Source organism: Tauraco erythrolophus, chromosome 2, assembly GCF_009769465.1.
Source record: "Tauraco erythrolophus isolate bTauEry1 chromosome 2, bTauEry1.pri, whole genome shotgun sequence".
Lineage (NCBI taxonomy): Eukaryota > Metazoa > Chordata > Aves > Musophagiformes > Musophagidae > Tauraco > Tauraco erythrolophus.
This window is the reverse complement of record NC_141466.1, coordinates 71,945,135-71,961,776: the sequence shown is the minus strand read 5'-3', so window position 1 is coordinate 71,961,776 and position 16,642 is coordinate 71,945,135. Positions and strand designations below refer to the sequence as shown.

Sequence of the window (16,642 nt, the reverse complement as noted above, 5' to 3'; positions counted from 1 at the left end):
CATCTCAGCGAGATGGTTTGACTCAGGATTTTTGGGGAGGGGGCTCATCTGTCCCAGATGCCCCCTGCCCCAGGACAGGCTGCATTTCCCAGGATACCGATAGCTCCCCTATGCTCAGAAGAAAGTATTATAGATGTGTAAGACTAGTGCTGCAGAGAAACAGGTCTTCACTGAAAGCCCGGGCTTGGACCGCTGCCCGGCTCGCTGCCTGTTTTCTATAAATTTCAGAGAATCCCATAAACCGTAGAATTTCAGTGCTTCTGCCAGCAGGGTTTGCTATTTATTGGAGAAGGGGTTGGATGGAACCCCCTTATCTGAGCACCCCTGACCTCCGGGAGGTGGGAAACAGGGGCTGGAGTTTGGGGGTCCCTTGGGAGGGGACGCATCCAAGCCCTGGAGATGACCTCCACTCAGACGTGCCAGCAAGGGGAGGTGGAGGGAGGGACCCCTGTGCTGGTGATGGGCTCTGGTGGGACCTGGGAAGTCCATCCCACGGGGGAACACGTGATGGCTTTGCTGCCACAGAGTCATCCTCATCCCAGACCAAAGACACCCTCCAAGAAATGCACGAGGAAGGGGCATCAAGGCCACGGCTGGTGGAGCCCTGGAGACAGCTTAACGTTCTTCAAGCCAAGAAGCCTCCTCAGATACAGGGATTACTCTACATCCGTGAAAGGATGATAGCTAGAAGCAAAGACCCGCTGACCCTTCGGCATGCTGTCCGACCCATTGCCTCCCAAAACCAAGAGCAGAAATGCTTCATCTGCCCAGGCAAGGGGGCTTGAGATGCAGATCGGCTTTGGGGGAGGGTCACCAAGCTTGTGAGGGTTGATGCTCTCCTACTGTGGCGTGGCCATTGCTCTTCCTTGGAGGCAGGGGCTGTGCTGGGGGTGGTCTCCACCACCTCCTGGGCTGGTAAGCACTGGAGAAAGGCTTCATCCTCAGTCCTGTGTCTCCAGAGAGCTTGCTGGAGCTGTGATGCCCATCAATACATCTCACCACTGAGCACAGTGGTGAGATAGCTTAATAGCACAGCAGCTATTAACATCTCTGTCTTAGGGGTGAAAACGTGATGCAGGAGCCCATCAACCTCCTCCCTCCAGAAGGGACACGGCCCCCAGGGACGCACTTTGCAGAAAAAAATCTGGCATAAGGACTTGGTCCTCTACTGAAGTCCGATCCAGGCTTCTTGGGACAATTTGCTCGTCTAATGAGCGCTTGGCACTGGCCAGTGAGAAAAGCCCACGCTCCTCTGCTCTGGGGAAGGGAAGGAAACCGCAGTCCTGCAGCACGTTACGGTTTCGGTTGGCAGATCCTGGTGCTGGATGCGCTACCGGGAACATCCCGGCACTGATGTCTCCCTCGCGTGAGCACCCATCCCTGCAGCCCTCGAGCCATCGTGAGGCATGTACCGGGGATGAATCCAGGGGTTACTCTGCCCTCCCGCAGCATCGGGCTGGGCATCTCCACTCCGCAGCTCAGATAAAGCCCTGCACCTCCCCAACACCATATTGCAATCCTGCAGGCCACAGTGACCGCCAAAAAACCCAAGAGATAGTGCTGGAAAACAACCATGAAATGCTGGTTTCTTGGTTCTTGCAGCATGCAGGGCTCTGCATCTCGCTGGTGGCCTCTCCCTTGGTGGGAGGATGGAGATTTGTCCCAGCCCCATCAGCCCAGGAACCCTGAGCTTCCAGTTAGATGGGATGGAGTGATGGAAATAGCACCCAGCAGTGTTCTTCAAGACCAGACACCCCCACGAAATGTCATCTAAGCAGCCATGTGGCCTGGAGAGCCATGTCCAGCAGCTAATGGGCTCCAGGAGGTCACCTTGTGCCCAGACTGGGGTGACTGGGAGAATGTTGGGATGAACAGAGCCATCGTGTCAGTAGGGTTGGTGATCACAGCAGCGATGGCTCGAGAGAGAGAGGACTGGACAGGGGCTAATCCTGCAAGGGACCTTCTTGCCTTGGGCTGCAGCTCTGGGAGCTTCACGCTTCTCCCTTGCTACAGGAGGAAGCCACCAGCAGCAGCTCATCTCCTGCATCTCCTTTCTACCTGGACCTCAAGCTTCCTGGGGCTGCACCAGGAGGCACTGGCACTGAGAGGCAGATGGTATGTCCCTAGGAAAAGTCCTTCTCTTAAAGACACCACAGAGTGAAGAAGGGATGGTAGATGTGCTCCTGTCCCTAGACTGCAAGCGGCTTTCTGGTGGCATGCAAGATACAGGAGATGGCTACTGCACATCATGGATGGGCCACCAGACATGACACGGGGGTCTCATCCCCAACCCCTGCCCACAACCAGAACTTTGGAGGACAGACAAGAAAACTGGACACCAACTCCAGCCAGGTTTGCAAATAGAGCAGAGAGAGGACATCGAAAGAGGACGTCCTCCTTCAGCTGTCACATGTGCCATGCACCCAAGGAGCTTGTTGCATGGAAGCGAGAGCTCGTGAGACCGAAAACACACGGGACCTCCAGAAGAAGTGACGGCAACACCTCCTGCCTGGAGCGCTGCTGGCAGCTCTGTGGCCACAGTTCCAGATCCTGGTGGCCAGCATGGCCATGTCCCAGGTCCGCATCACCCACAAGCACGAGATGAGGGGAACACGCCGCTTTGGGCACCAGTGAGCAGGGCAGCTGGCAGGCAGGGCAGCTCTGCCAGGCTGGGCTCCTTCTGCCTCCCCCTGCCCGAACGGTGTTTTGAGGCAAAAAGAGCATGTTTTGGGATCATCCACCCTGTTTCAGGTTGCAGCATGGAACTTCTTTCAAAAGGTCTCCTGGGACGGATCTGTCCTGCTAAATAGGTGCATGGCCACTTCCGACACCCGCAGCTTCTCCTCGTTCTTTGCTGGGGTGCAGTGAGACATTGTGAAACCACAGTGATCCGGGAAAGGTGACCAGAAGACAAACCCCAGGCTGTTCCTAAAGCCCTGCTGAAGCCAAGCGTGGGAAGGCAGCCTGGCAGGTCGTCATGGGGCTCCAGCGAAGCTTCGGTGCAGCCCGTGCCGAACCCTACTGCATGGCAGGAGCACCGCAAACTCAACTGGTTCGCCCTTCTCCCTTCAATCCCTGGACTTTCTCCATCGCGGTGGAAAGGTCTCGGTGCAGAGGTTGTCCACGTACATGCTCCCAGCTCAGCAATATTTCTTCTTCCCCCCAGGAGCTCCAGGTGGGTCCCAAGCCAGGGGACCCACTACTCTCACACCCATGACCAGCATCTCTGTCCCTCATCCCGATGCTCTCCAGAGCCAGTCTGCCACCCAACAAGCCCAGGCAGATTCCATCACCCACCTGGGAGCACGCACAGAGGCTTCTGGTCCTTACCTTTGAACCCCCGCATCCCCACTGGACCTGGAGGGCCAAGGTCTCCTTGGTCCCCTTTCAAGCCACGTGGTCCTGGTGGTCCTCTCTCGCCGGTAGCCCTGGACCGAGGACAAAGAGGCAAAAATGACCCTGTTGCAGCAGAGACCTACAAAACTCAGATATGCACACACATGCATGTGCATGCGCACGTGTCCTGCTTGCCAGCAGACGTGCCAGATGGTCTCTGGTTCTTTGCCAGGAGCTGGGGACCATCAGGAGACACCTGAGAGTCCAGCCCATCCTCTTTCTGCACCTGCCCCTGGACACAGGATGGGTTTCACCCAGAGATAGGTTGGTGCTAACACAGCTCTGAGTACCTTAGGGCTCAGATGAAGGTAACCAGGCTCCAAAGCTGGAGACCAAGGAGGAAGAGCGAGGAGCCAGGGTGGAGCAGAGGCTCCAAGGAGACATGAGATGACCAGCATGAGCTGCAGGTCCTCTGTGTCCATGCACGCTGACCAGGTGGGTTTGCTGTTTATCGGAGAAGGGTTTGGATGGAACCCCCTTATCTGAGCACCCCTGAACTTCAGGACGTGGGAAACGGGGGCTGTAGTTTGCGACCTTGGGCTCCCTTCATCGGGGATACAATCAAGCCCTGGAGGTGACCTCCACTCACGTGTGCCAGCAAGGGGCGGTGGAAGGAGGGACTCCTGTGCTGGTGATGGGCTCTGGTGGGACCTGAGGATGGTGCCACCAGATTGACCCAGCAGAGGCTCAGCCCCAGCCTGAGCCCGGGCTGGATCCGAAGCTCCTGGAGGTGGAAGCCTTTCAGATGGAGCTCCTCCAGCACCTATGCTCAGCACCCCCTGCCTGGCACCACACTGAGGTATCCACAAATTCCCTTGGCACTGGGCCTCCTGCCCCTCCTGGGCTGGGCTTTTCCAAACTTAGTCAACTATTTTCCTCTGATTTTAAAAAAAACAAAAGCTGTCAGGAGGAATTTGGGCACCAGCTCCAGTGGACATGGTCTGGGGCTTAAGTCTTTCCCTGCTGTGTCTGGCCAACACCTCCCAGGGTGGGATGCCGCATGTCAGGACCTGGCTATGGATTGGGGTGGAGGAGCCGGGGCAGAGGCAGGACGGGAGGTTCTCTGCACAAAAGGGGATGTAGCAGTGATGCTTTACGACTCCTGGCTGCACCTCGACTGGACCTTCTCGCATCCAAAGGGCTGGTGCTATGACTGCATCCAGAAAAGCACCAGGGAAAGCGAGACAGAGAAAGAACTGAAATTCGCGCTCTTTCACCAACTCTTCCCCAAGGTGAATCCTCCAGAAATTGTTTTGTTTTTCTGTTTAAACACCGAAAAAAAAATAAAGAAACGAAAAAAGCCAGACAATATATTTCTGGTGCTTGTTACACCCAAGAAAAACAGCCGTGAATCTGTCAACACCAAAAAAAACTATAGCCAAGGGTGAGACAAGCACGGGTGGCTGGCGCAGAGAAGGCTTTCAGATAGCAGTTGGGTTTTTCCAAGCTGGCTCTGCCTAATTTGGCTGGTCCTGCCGCCTGCCGGGCAGCCAGAGGAAAGGGGGGACCAAAATATGAGGTTTTAAGCCCAGCCCAGGACCAGCAGCTCAGATGTGCTGAACCTCCCCTGCTCTGACACTGAGAGTCCTCCATGGGTCACGTCTTCAGCAGACAAGGTGAAGCCAGCGCTGGACACCCTGGCTGAAGGAGGAGGTCTATGCCCTAAGCAGTATGGATCCTGTCACCTCAATAGGAAAGAGCCTCTTGAGAATGGAAAATCCTCACCAATGGGGATCCTCCATCACTCCTGTGACATAGAATCATGGAATGGTTTGAGTTGGAAGGGACCTCAAAGATCATTCAGTTCCAACCCCTCTGCCACAGACAGGGACACCTTCCACTACACCAGGTTGCTCAAAGCCTCATCCAGGCTGGCCTTGAACACCTCCAGGGATGGGGCAGCCACTTCTCGGGCAATCTGTGCCAGTGCCTCACCACCCTCAGAGGAAAGAATTTTCTTCCTCAGATCTCATCAAAATCTCTCCTCTTTCAGTTTAAAGCCATTGCCCCATGTCCTGTCACTACACACCCTTGTAAAAAGCCCCTCTCCAGCTTCCCTGTACTGGAAGGCTGCTGGAAGGTCTCCCTGGAGCCTTCTCTTCTCCAGGCTGAACAATCCCAACTCTCTCAGCCTGTCTCCATAGCAGAGGTGCTCCGGCCTTCGGATCCCCAGCTCATGGATGCAAAGCCAGCAGTTCTAGGTCTGCCTTAAAATTACAAACAGGCTCAAGCCAAGTCTTGTTTCTCAGTGTGGGGGGTGTCTTCTGTTGTTTTTTTAAATTTAATTTCTCTCAAAAACAATGGTTGGAATTAAGAAGGGCAAAAAAGCAAAAATCCGCGTGCTTGACATTGAAAAAGTTGTCCTATGAAAAGCCTCAGAGCTGCAGCTGGTGGCCGAGTCCCCTCTGCCAGGCACGCCGTGTCCCCGTGTGCCGCCGGGGGGGTGTGCGGCAGCGGGACCAGCCCTGGTGCCATGTGAGGGCTTGGGTTTAGCAAGAAGAGGGTGGTGGCCAGTCCCTGCACAAACCCAGGCTGGGTGGCCGTGTCAAAGGAGCCTTGGGGTGATGGACTCTTGCAACTCTCACTGTCTGGGGCCAGCTGGGAGAGGAGAGAGGGTCTTTTTGCCCCTAAAGACCAGCAGTCTGGCAGGAGATGGGGCAGCAGGTTAATTCGATGCTCTTCAAGACTTGTGTGTAGCCAGCAAGGACCCCAGGGACAGGTTGGGAAGTCACCAGGAGGTGTCCTGTTGACTCTATGGGCTTGGGGTGAGGGCTTGAAGGGACATGGGCACCCTGGGAGTATTGTTCCTTACCTCGCAGCCCAGGCAGGCCAGGAAGACCAGGTTCACCCTCCATCCCTTCATTGCCTTGGTCTCCTTTGGGTCCTGGTGGCCCTGAAACACAAGAGGTATTGGAGTGCAGCAGATGTATGAGTGCACGCACCCACCCTTCACCAGCCATTATCATTTATCAGGTGTCCAGGGACCTCTCATAAACATAGAGCCCTGTGGACAGGAGTGAAGTGATGGAGAAGGAGCTTGCCAGCAGTCGTCTTCCATGACCTGTGGATTTAAAAGGCCAAACACGACTCCATCAACCTGTCTCGTGTGCTGGAAAACTTCACCTTGCAGCTCCTGCGGTTCCACCTCGAGTGTGACTCTATGGGAAACTCCACTCTCCTGGAATCTCCTTTTGACCAAAAGTTGTGACATCTCCAATGAAATAACGTTAAGAAAAGAGAAAGTGAAAAGACCAGAAGAGATGCATTTTGGAAACATTGAGATGAACTTTAGGAGAGGATTTGCACCACTGATCTCAGCAGGAACTGGCCGTCGGCGATTGCTTTTTGGGTGTAAACTCTCGTGAGCAAGCAGAGAGCCCAACCCCGTGACAGCATGATGTTCCTCAGCCTGCGAAGGGCCAAGTCCACAAAGCTGAAAACAATTATGAGCTAAATCAATTGGAAGAAAGAATCTGAACAGAAAAAAAAAAACCACACTCACAAAAAAAAAAGACTCGTGGGATGACAGAAAATAGGGCAGGGAGAGGCCTGGAGGGGTCATTTGGTCTTTGTCCTACCACATCAGGATGATGATTGGAAACTGTTAAACGCTGTTTTCCTAGAAACTCCAAAAGCCATAATTTCTCATTGTGTAGCAAGAAAACAACCAGGCAGGGCTACGGGCGATGTGGTAACGCAGAAGGATCAGGAGAGGAAGAGGGGGAAGATGTTTAGCAGTCCTAACGAAGGAGTAACTAGGATTTGCAAATAGTATACAGAAATGAGTGGGTTCCTGAGCAGGAAACGTCCTGAGATGAGATGGGCAGGGGTTAGGAGAGGACCACGGGGAAATACTGCGTTAGCTTGCCCCGGGTCTCCTCTTCCCCAGGTGAGGGACCCCAGACCCTGTGGACAAGTCCTCACTCGTTCTCGGTTGGCACAGCAAACGGATACAAAGAACAATGGACACCCTGGGAGAGCTGAGTACAATGAGGCAGTATTTTTGGGTGGGAACCAAAGGAACCACACGCAGCAGGGACACGGCCTGGCCCGAGTGGGAGAGGGAGCATTCTCCATGATGAAGAAGGTCCAGTGAAGCTCAAGAGCTGCTCTGCAGGAGGACATGGGGCAGGAGCCAGGTGAGGTGTGAGCTGTATGAAGGTGCCGAGATGGCTGGTGAAATAGTTTTTATTTCCAGAGCGTTGAAGAAGGGCGTTACACAACAGCCATTAAATCATCGAATCACAGAATGGTTTGGGTGGGAATGGAGCATTAAACGTCACCTAGTCCAATGCCCCGGCAATGAGCTGGGACATCTTTAACCAGATCAGGTTGCTCAGAGCCCCGTCCAACTTGACCATGGATGGTTCCAGGGATGGGGCATCTACCACCTCTCTGGGCAACCTGGACCAGTGTCTCACCACCTTCATTGTAAAACTACATGTACTTATATCCCTCTCCTTTCCTGCTGGAGTTTGAAAAACTGAACAAATGGGCAAATGAAGAAGCAATGGGAAGCACCTGATTGCATAAAAAATAGATGGTGTTAAATACAGCCACTGATTTTCAGTGCCCCAAAAGAGGAAGACAGAGGTCAAGTCATGCCAGTTTGTTATAACGAGGAATAACGTGGGTGTGTTCAGGCTGCCCCCGATCACCCAGCCCCTTCTGAAATAAAGAAGTAATGGACAATGTATTAAAACACATTCTGGGGTGATCTTACAGCTCCAGGGGGACCTTCTAGCAGCCTTCCAGTTCCTAAAGGGGCTACAGGAAAGCTGGAGAGGGGCTTTGGACAAGGGCATGTAGTGACAGGACAAGGGGTGATGGCTTTAAATTGAAAGAGGGGAGATTTCTATGAGATCTAAGGAAGAAATTCTTTCCTCTGAGGGTGGTGAGGCACTGGCACAGGTTGCCCAGAGAAGCTGTGGCTGTCGCATCCCTGGAAGTGTTCAAGGCCAGGCTGGATGAGGCTTTGAGCAACCTGGTGTAGTGGAAGGTGTCCCTGGCCATGGCAGGAGTGTTGGAACTAGATGATCTGGAAGGTCCCTTCCAACCCAAACCATTATGTGATTCTATGATTCTATGATAAAATAAGTCAATACCATTGATTTCAGCCCACAGGGCGTTACAGAGAGCAGAGTCTGCCAGAGGTCAGTGGCTTTATAGAGGTGATGGTGAGTTTGATGGGCAGCAGTGGGACTGTCAAGGTGAAGGGGTTTTTCTACTGGCATATCTCCTGCCCGAAGGTCCCAGGTGTCCCAGGCTGAGCAGTGAAAACTCTGCATGACCCACCCATGCTCCAACAACTGTTGCTGACCAAAATGTCTTGCTTCCCCCGCACCGGCTCCAGCATGGCTCCTCTGAGGTCCTCTGTGCGGGGGCAGCTCCAAAAACTTCCATCTGCTCTGGTTTTGTAGGCACACTGGGAAATAACCCACATTAGGGCCCCACCTCAGCTCCATTAACCCTCAGAAGGACATGGGAGCTGCCTGCTCAGGGCACCTCTTGGTGGAACAGGGGTTGGAGCTGCCTTTCCTCCTTAAAATCAGCTGCTACAGTGCAGTCCTCTAGTCTTCTGCCATCTTCTCTTCTCTTCTCTTCTCTTCTCTTCTCTTCTCTTCTCTTCTCTTCTCTTCTCTTCTCTTCTCTTCTCTTCTCTTCTCTTCTCTTCTCTTTTTTCTCCTTCACCATGTCAGAAGCTAAGCCCATGGACAGGCTAAGAAGGAAACTAAGTTTCATGGAGGAATAGACAATCTTATCTGCTCCGTAAGAGCTGGAGACTGAGAGAACACAGCCAGGGAAGGATATGTTGTCCCTTATTCCCTTTCTCTAATTCCCAGGGTTAGAAACAGGGCTTGGGGACGGGCAGATGCTCAGGCTGATTGTGTTTGCTGGCTCCTAGGCTTTGGCACTCATCCTTCAGAGCTATTCCAGTGAGCTCTGGGGTCCATCAGCCACCAGAACATCTCCGCTTGGCTACATCTAGGCAGCTCTATGAGCAGAGATGGTCCCATCCCCAGGGACAGCCGGTGGGACAGGACACAGCGAGTGGCTGGGGTGGAGGACGGAGGAGCAGTGGGAGGGGTGGTTGGGAGAGGTTGAGCAGCACTGCAGACGCCGTGCCAAGCTGGTCCCCACCCCGCAAAGAAAAACTCTCCAAAACCATCGGGATGACGACTTCCATGACGTGCCAGGTGGGACCGTTGCAATCACCCTCTCAGACCTGCTGCGAGCCAGCACATCCCACCCAGCAAGCTGCGGAAGGTGCTGTGGATCCCAAGCATCCTCCCTCCTGGTGACCAGAGCCCCTCTGCGGCGCAGGGCCAAGCCCTCTCCAAGACACACGAGCTGCTTGGCATGGTCGGCTGCTGGAGACGAGCCTGAGGACCTCCCCAAGCTTCCTTCACCAGGAGCTTGCACTGAGATCTTCTGTGTTTCTTCATGATTTTTCCCCTACCCATGGCCAGTGCATTTGTTTGGGACTGAACGAGCCACTGTGATCAGCCCGGGGCATTTAGCAGCTATGGATGTGTCCCACCTCAATTTGCCCAGCGCCTTTTGGACCCACTTGGGTTTCTGCCTCCACAAAAGTCCTGCAGCAAGGAGCTCCAGCCAGGTGAGATGGTGGCAGGCAGGCAGCGATACAGGGATAGAGGAGATAGGACAAGAGGGAATGGTTTTAGACTAAAAAAGGAGAGATTCAGATTAGAATGTCCCATCCCTGGAAGTGTTGAAGGCCAGGTTGGATGAGGCTTTGAGCAACCTAGTGTAGTGGAAGGTGTCTCTGTCCATGGCAGAGGGGTTGGAACTAGATTATCTGGAAGGCCCCTTCCAACCCAAACCATCCTATGAGTCTATAGGAAACAGCTGGATATTCCTGACATCAGAGAGGACGACATGTCCAAGCAGATGGTTAACCCTGGCCATACGGCTACGCTCATGAGATAACAGTGTGACAAATAGCTGGACTGTGCAGATAATTAAGAAAACGGGAGTAGACGCTTGGCAGACTGAGGGGAAAGTTACCAAGAAAACCATATAAATACCAAAAAATAGGGGACCAGCAGAACTAAGGTCAATGGTCAAGACTCAGCAGGTATGAGTTGTGTATTTCATCACCCTCAGGGTGGTGAGACACTGGCCCAGGTTGTCCAGAGAGGCGGTTGATGCCCCATCCCTGGAAACACTCAAGGTCAGGTTGGACAGGGCTCTGAGCAACCTGATGTGGTTGAAGATGTCCCTGCTCATGGCAGGGGGGTTGGACCACATGGCCTTTAATGGTCCCTTCCCACCCAAACCATCCCGTGATTCTATGATTTGAAGACAGGAGGAGGAAGATGGAGTAAAAAGGATGTAAAGCGAGTGAAGTGATTGATGATGATGGGCAGTAGCTGGTGGGTGCCCTCTGCTCCATCACTGCAGGACGAAGCAGGACAAAACCCCACAGTCTCTGCCGCACTCAGTCTGACTCACTTTCATGGTCAGGAGGGACCTGGCAGAGTTTCCCCAGGCATCGCTGAGAGAACCTTGGGAGCTTTCCACCTAACATGGATGGGGAGCATTTGGAGGGTCCCAACTATGCAGTCCCAGGTGATGGAGACACCTGAACACTGCAGACACCTAAACAGCGGTGTCTGATGGGTTTGATACACCCTGAGACATCCCCACAGGACATCCCCATGCCACAGGGACCGCTTCCACCACCACTCAATGCACTGGGGACACTGCCCCTCCTCACGACAGCTTCCCGCACCCGCGAGGGAGCCACTGACGAGGTTTTTCAGCTTACCCTGTATCATGGAGATGTTCTTCAGCGCAACAGAGTGCTCCCAGTCCTTCAGCCGCAGGTCCTCCGTCACGTTGTTGAGGATGGCCAGCTCATGCTTCAGCTGCTCCTCCATGGCTATGTGGATGAGCCGCATCTGCCGGGCGTCCTCGGTGGCGTTGCTGATCAGCACCTGCAGGTCCTGGATGCGGGTGTGGTGGATGTTCACGTCGTAGGAGAAGGTCCTGTTGATGGTGTCCACGGACCCGCTCATGGCCGTCACCTGGTCGCTCAGGCTCTCCACCCTGCTGCCCAGGTGGCTCAGGAGATGGTCGTGGTGCTGCAGCAGCAGCCGGCTGCTGTTGCCTTCCACAGAGAGCTTGTACATCTCCTGCTGAGCCGCGTCGCTCTGTTGGGTCAAGCTGTCCCAGAGGTTGGCCACTGCCTTGTCAGTTTGGCTGGCCTGGGTCTGCAGGCTCCAGAGAAGCCCTTCCAGCTTCTGCAGTGACCCCGTCATGAGGAACAAGGAGTCCGAGTGGTTCTGCAGGAGGTCCTGGAGCCTCCAGATGTGCTCCAGCACGTCTCCCTTCAGAGGTAGGTGCAGCAGCTTCAGCTGCATGTCCCGAAAGCTCTCGTTGAGGCGGTTGACGTTCCCCATCAGCGCCTTCAGGTCCTCAGGGGATGTCTGTGGCCTGGAGACTGCAAGAGATGGAGAGGAGGGGGCATCAGAAACCACCTCATGGAGTCGGGGACCCTCCTGAGAGGTGGCACCCCATCTCCTCCCAAGGAGTGCTTGGATATCCCTGTTCCCTGGTGCTCAGAGGTGAAAGCCCCACCTCAAACCCCAAAAGGTTCATCCCATCAGTCCCCCTTTGGCCCCCCGTGGCGGGAGAAGGAGGTTGGTTGATGAAGGGCTGGAGAGGTCATCTCGCTCAGGGAGGACAGCAAAGCTCCAGGCTTCGGACTGGCTTTGCCAGGTGGGTCCCAGTGCCACAAAACCTTGTGGCATCTGCTTCCCTTTCCTAAAAACAGCCCTTAAAACCTTCTCCTTCCCCCGCCAAGGTCTTCATTTTCCTTTTAACAACCCAGTTTCCCTTCTGGCCGCTGATCCCAGGCGGAGCTCAGCCCCTCGCTCCATAACGAGGACCATCAGGCTGGCTCGGCAGGGCTCCATGGCTCCGGGCGCGGTTTTTTGCCGCCTGCCAAGCATCACATCCCGCATCCCAGGCTGCCAGGGCTCTTCTCGAGGGAGGAGACCCACCCCAGCTCAGGACCACCCTTCACCCCCCCAGCCCTGCAGCTCCCCACCGCCCAACCCCCTCCCAGCCTTGCACCAGCTCCCGCAGCGCCGAGACAGGGGTTTGGAGACGGAACCGGGGCGTCTGGCAAGCCTGGAAGCACCCAGCCTGGACCCCACCACCCCACTGCACCCCAAACCCCTGAGCTAGGCAGGGGAACGTCATCTTTTCCCTTCGCTTTACACTGTTGTTGGGTCTTGGACACGGCCCGGGGTGGGGGACCCAAAGCCAATCTCATGTGAATAACGAGACGGTTTTTTCCGTCCCTGCCACCCCGAGAGCGGACAAAGGACAAGGGGAGACCTTGGGAGAAACAGCTGTGGGGCTGGGTGCCGCTGCTGCTGTCGGCGTGGGTGACTCAAGCTGCTCCACCGAGTCTTTCTGGAGCCAGGGTGCAATACACACGTGTGCATGCACGCAAATGTGCACGCACACATGCACACAGTGCACACATGCACACAGGGTGCATCGCCTCGAATGCATCCAGTGCACACACACAAACGCACGCACACACACACAAATGCACACAGCACATGCACAGGCACACACATGTATGCACATGCAAATGCACACGGAACACAAGCATGCACACAGCACACATACACACACAAATGCTTGCACGCATGCATGCATACAGTGTGCACACACAAATGTACACAGCACACACACACATGCATGCACATGGTACACACATGCAGATGCACACAGCACACACGAATGCACACAGAACACACGTGCATTCACATAGTGCACACAGCACACACATATATACATGCATGCATGCACACAGTGCACACGTGCAGACACACACAGCACACACACGCATGCACACAGTGCACACAGCACACAGGCACACATGCCTGAATGCACACAGTGCACACACAAATGTACATGACACACACATGCATGCACATGGTGCACACGTGCATATGCACACAGCACACATGCATGCACACACAAATGCACACAGAACACGCATGCACACAGCACACGTATACACAAACATGCATACACACGTGTGCACACACACAAATGCACACAGCACACGTGCACACATGCATGCACACAGTGCACACACACAAATGTGCACAGCACACACATACACATGTGCATGGCACACATACATGCATGCACATGCAAATGCACACAGAACACATGTGCATGCACACAGCACATGTACACACACATGCATATGCGCATGCATGCACACAGTGTGCACACACAAATGTGCACACACACGTGCACACACACACATACACACAGAACACGCACGCATGCACACAGCACAGCACACGTACGTATGTCTGTATTTATACACGCATAAGTGTACATGGCACACGTACACACATGTGTACACAGTGCATGTGTATAGACACACACAGCACACATGCATGCACACAGTGCACACAGCACACAAATGCACATAGAACACACATGCACATAGCACACATACATACACAAACGCATACACGCATGCAAGCACACACGAATGTACACAGCACGTGCACACATGCATGCACACAGTGCACAAGTGCAGATGCACACAGCGCACGCACACACACATGCATGCACACAATGCACAAATGTACACAGCACATGCACACGCATGCATGCACACAGTGCACGTGTGCAGACACACACAGCGCATGCATGCACACAGTGCACACACGCGAATGCACCCAGCACACAGACGTGCACAGATGTGCATTCACACACACGTGCAGCGCAGATGCACACACAAACCCCAGACCCCCTCCCTGCCATGGAGCCCCAGAATGGCGCCCAGCCACGCTGGGGCTGACCCAGGAGTCCCCAAGGGGCTGTGTTTTGGGGCTGCGCCGCCTTCCTGGCTGCGTCTTCCCCCGCGTTTAAGGAGCTAAACTTCTGCAGGAACCCCGCGGTCCTGCCCCAAAACCCCTTCCAGGTCTTTCTGCCGTGATGTCATGCCTTGCATGAGTGCTCACCATTGCACACGTGGGTGTGAGGGTGCTAAAAAGGTACCGAGAGGTGACAAGGGAGAGACGGGGGGTTGCAGGTGGGTGAGGGATGTGCAGGGACAAGGACGCCTTGAGGTTCGTAAACATACATCACACCCTGTGCACATGCATCCTGAGCCATGCATGCACACACGCCCTTGTGCACATGCACAAATCACGGAGCCAGGGGAAAGGGGGAACCAAAATATGAGGTTTTAAGCCCAGCCCAGGACCAGCAGCTCAGATGTGCTGAACCTCCCCTGCTCTGACACTGAGAGTCCTCCGTGGGTCACGTCTTCAGCAGACAAGGTGAAGCCAGCGCTGGACACCCTGGCTGAAGGAGGAGGTCTATGCCCTAAGCAGTATGGATCCTGTCACCTCAATAGGAAAGAGCCTCTTGAGGATGGAAAATCCTCACCAAAGGGGATCCTCCATCACCCCTGTGACATAGAATCATGGAATGGTTTGAGTTGGAAGGGACTTGAAAGATCATTCAGTTCCAACCCCCCTGCCATGGGCAGGGACACCTTCCACTACACCAGGTTGCTCAAAGCCTCATACAACCTGGCCTTGAACACTCCCAGGGATGGGGCAGCCACAGCTTCTCTGGACAACCTGTGCCAGTGCCTCACCACCCTCATGGTGAAGAACTAGTGGAGGGCAAGGACAGCACCAAACGTGATGTTCCTCTTGCAGCACCGTGGCCGGCTCTCCCCAGCCCAAGGAGCAGGTGGGATTAAGTCTATTTCACTAAGTGCTGTCTCCTTCTGTGCATCTTCCTCTCTGACAGGTGACAAGGGACGTTGGGCAGAAGGTCTTGACTCCGACACGCTGGTGCCTAGTCTCCACTAGCACAAAGTGGGATGTTCCATGGGAAAACCAAGCCCTCTGTGGTTAAAGGAGCCCATGAATACCCACTCCTGCTCCTCCGAGGACAATCAGCTCCAACATCAAGTCTTCAGCCTGAAGCTGGAGACCATCAGGTTTGTCTCCATAGGCTGCGCGTGGCTCCCAGCTGGATGGGGGCTCCGGTTAAAGAGCTGCTCTTCACCCTGTTGCAAGACCAGCTTGTGCCTGGGGTTTTCCTCAATGTGGTAAGTCAGCTCCGAGCATGGCTGGCTCCACACCTCGCAACTCAGCTACATCCAGAGCTGGCGGCTTGGCTCAAGTTCCGGACATAAGGAAAGCAACGACGAAAGAGATGATTTCCTGTAGCCTTTTGCTTTTCTCCTCCAAGATTGTGGTCTGCATCTGGGAGGCGAGGTGGTTTTGCTGGGGTCTTCCAGCAAGGCGAAATCCAGCCAGTCACGGGACTCCGGGAGGTGGCACTTTGAAGATGCCCCTGACCACTTGTTATTGCTGGAGCTCAGCCCGGAGCCGAGAGCCTTTCACTGGCCAACAACAACAATGTTAAAACCATGTCGCGCAAGGAATCGGTGGGAGAGGCTTCAAAATTCCAGCAAAAATCCTTCTCTGTCCCTTTCCCAATCCAGGAAAAAACTAAAAGCAGGATGCATCCCACAATTTCCTCTCTCAGATGGCATGGAGAACCCTCCCAAATAGCAAGGTGGTCCCATGCCCACAGCCAGACCCAGTTCTTCGAGCTCCTGCATCACCCCTAAGACCCCAAACTCATCCCTTACCCGCAAGGATGAAGACTCCAACAAGGATGAGGAAGACGAGGAGGTAGAGTCCCACCACAGCGTATTTCAATGCCGCCAAGGAACCCAACCGGCTGCAGCGTCCCACTGCCTTCATCCTCTGCCCAGGACCTGGGGGACAGAGGTGGGTGTCAGGGAGAGCATCGGGCACCGACAAGAGGCCAGCAGTGATACAAGGATGGAGGAGATAGGACAAGGGGGAATGGGTTTAGAGTCAAAAAGAGGAGACTCAGGAGGATATCCCATCCCTGGAAGTGTTCAAGGCCAGGCTGGATGAGGCTTTGAGCAACCTGGTGTAGTGGAAGGTGTCCCTGCCCATGGCAGGTGGGTTGGAACTGGATGATCTTGAAGGTCCCTTCCAACCCAAACCATTCCATGATTCTAGATAGAAGGAAGAAATTGTTCATGGCCAGGGTGGTGAGACACTGGCCCAGGTTGCCCAGAGAGGTGGTAGAACCATCCAAGGTTGGGTTGGATAGAGCTCTGAGTAACCTGGTCTGGTTGAAGATGTCCCTGCCCATGGCAGGGGGATGGCTGAGATGG

The 16,642-nt window shown here is 54.4% G+C and overlaps 1 protein-coding gene across 1 annotated transcript in view; it reads right to left on the bottom strand.

Annotated features, from left to right (window-relative positions):
• Nucleotides 1-16,642, bottom strand: part of LOC147529214 (scavenger receptor class A member 5-like) — a 31,001-nt gene that overhangs the window by 11,209 nt on the left and 3,150 nt on the right. The window contains 4 exon segments of the mRNA XM_086624579.1: nucleotides 3,318-3,459; nucleotides 6,209-6,289; nucleotides 11,189-11,863; nucleotides 16,082-16,210. Coding sequence (XP_086480705.1) covers nucleotides 3,318-3,459; nucleotides 6,209-6,289; nucleotides 11,189-11,863; nucleotides 16,082-16,210 — 1,027 coding nt within the window.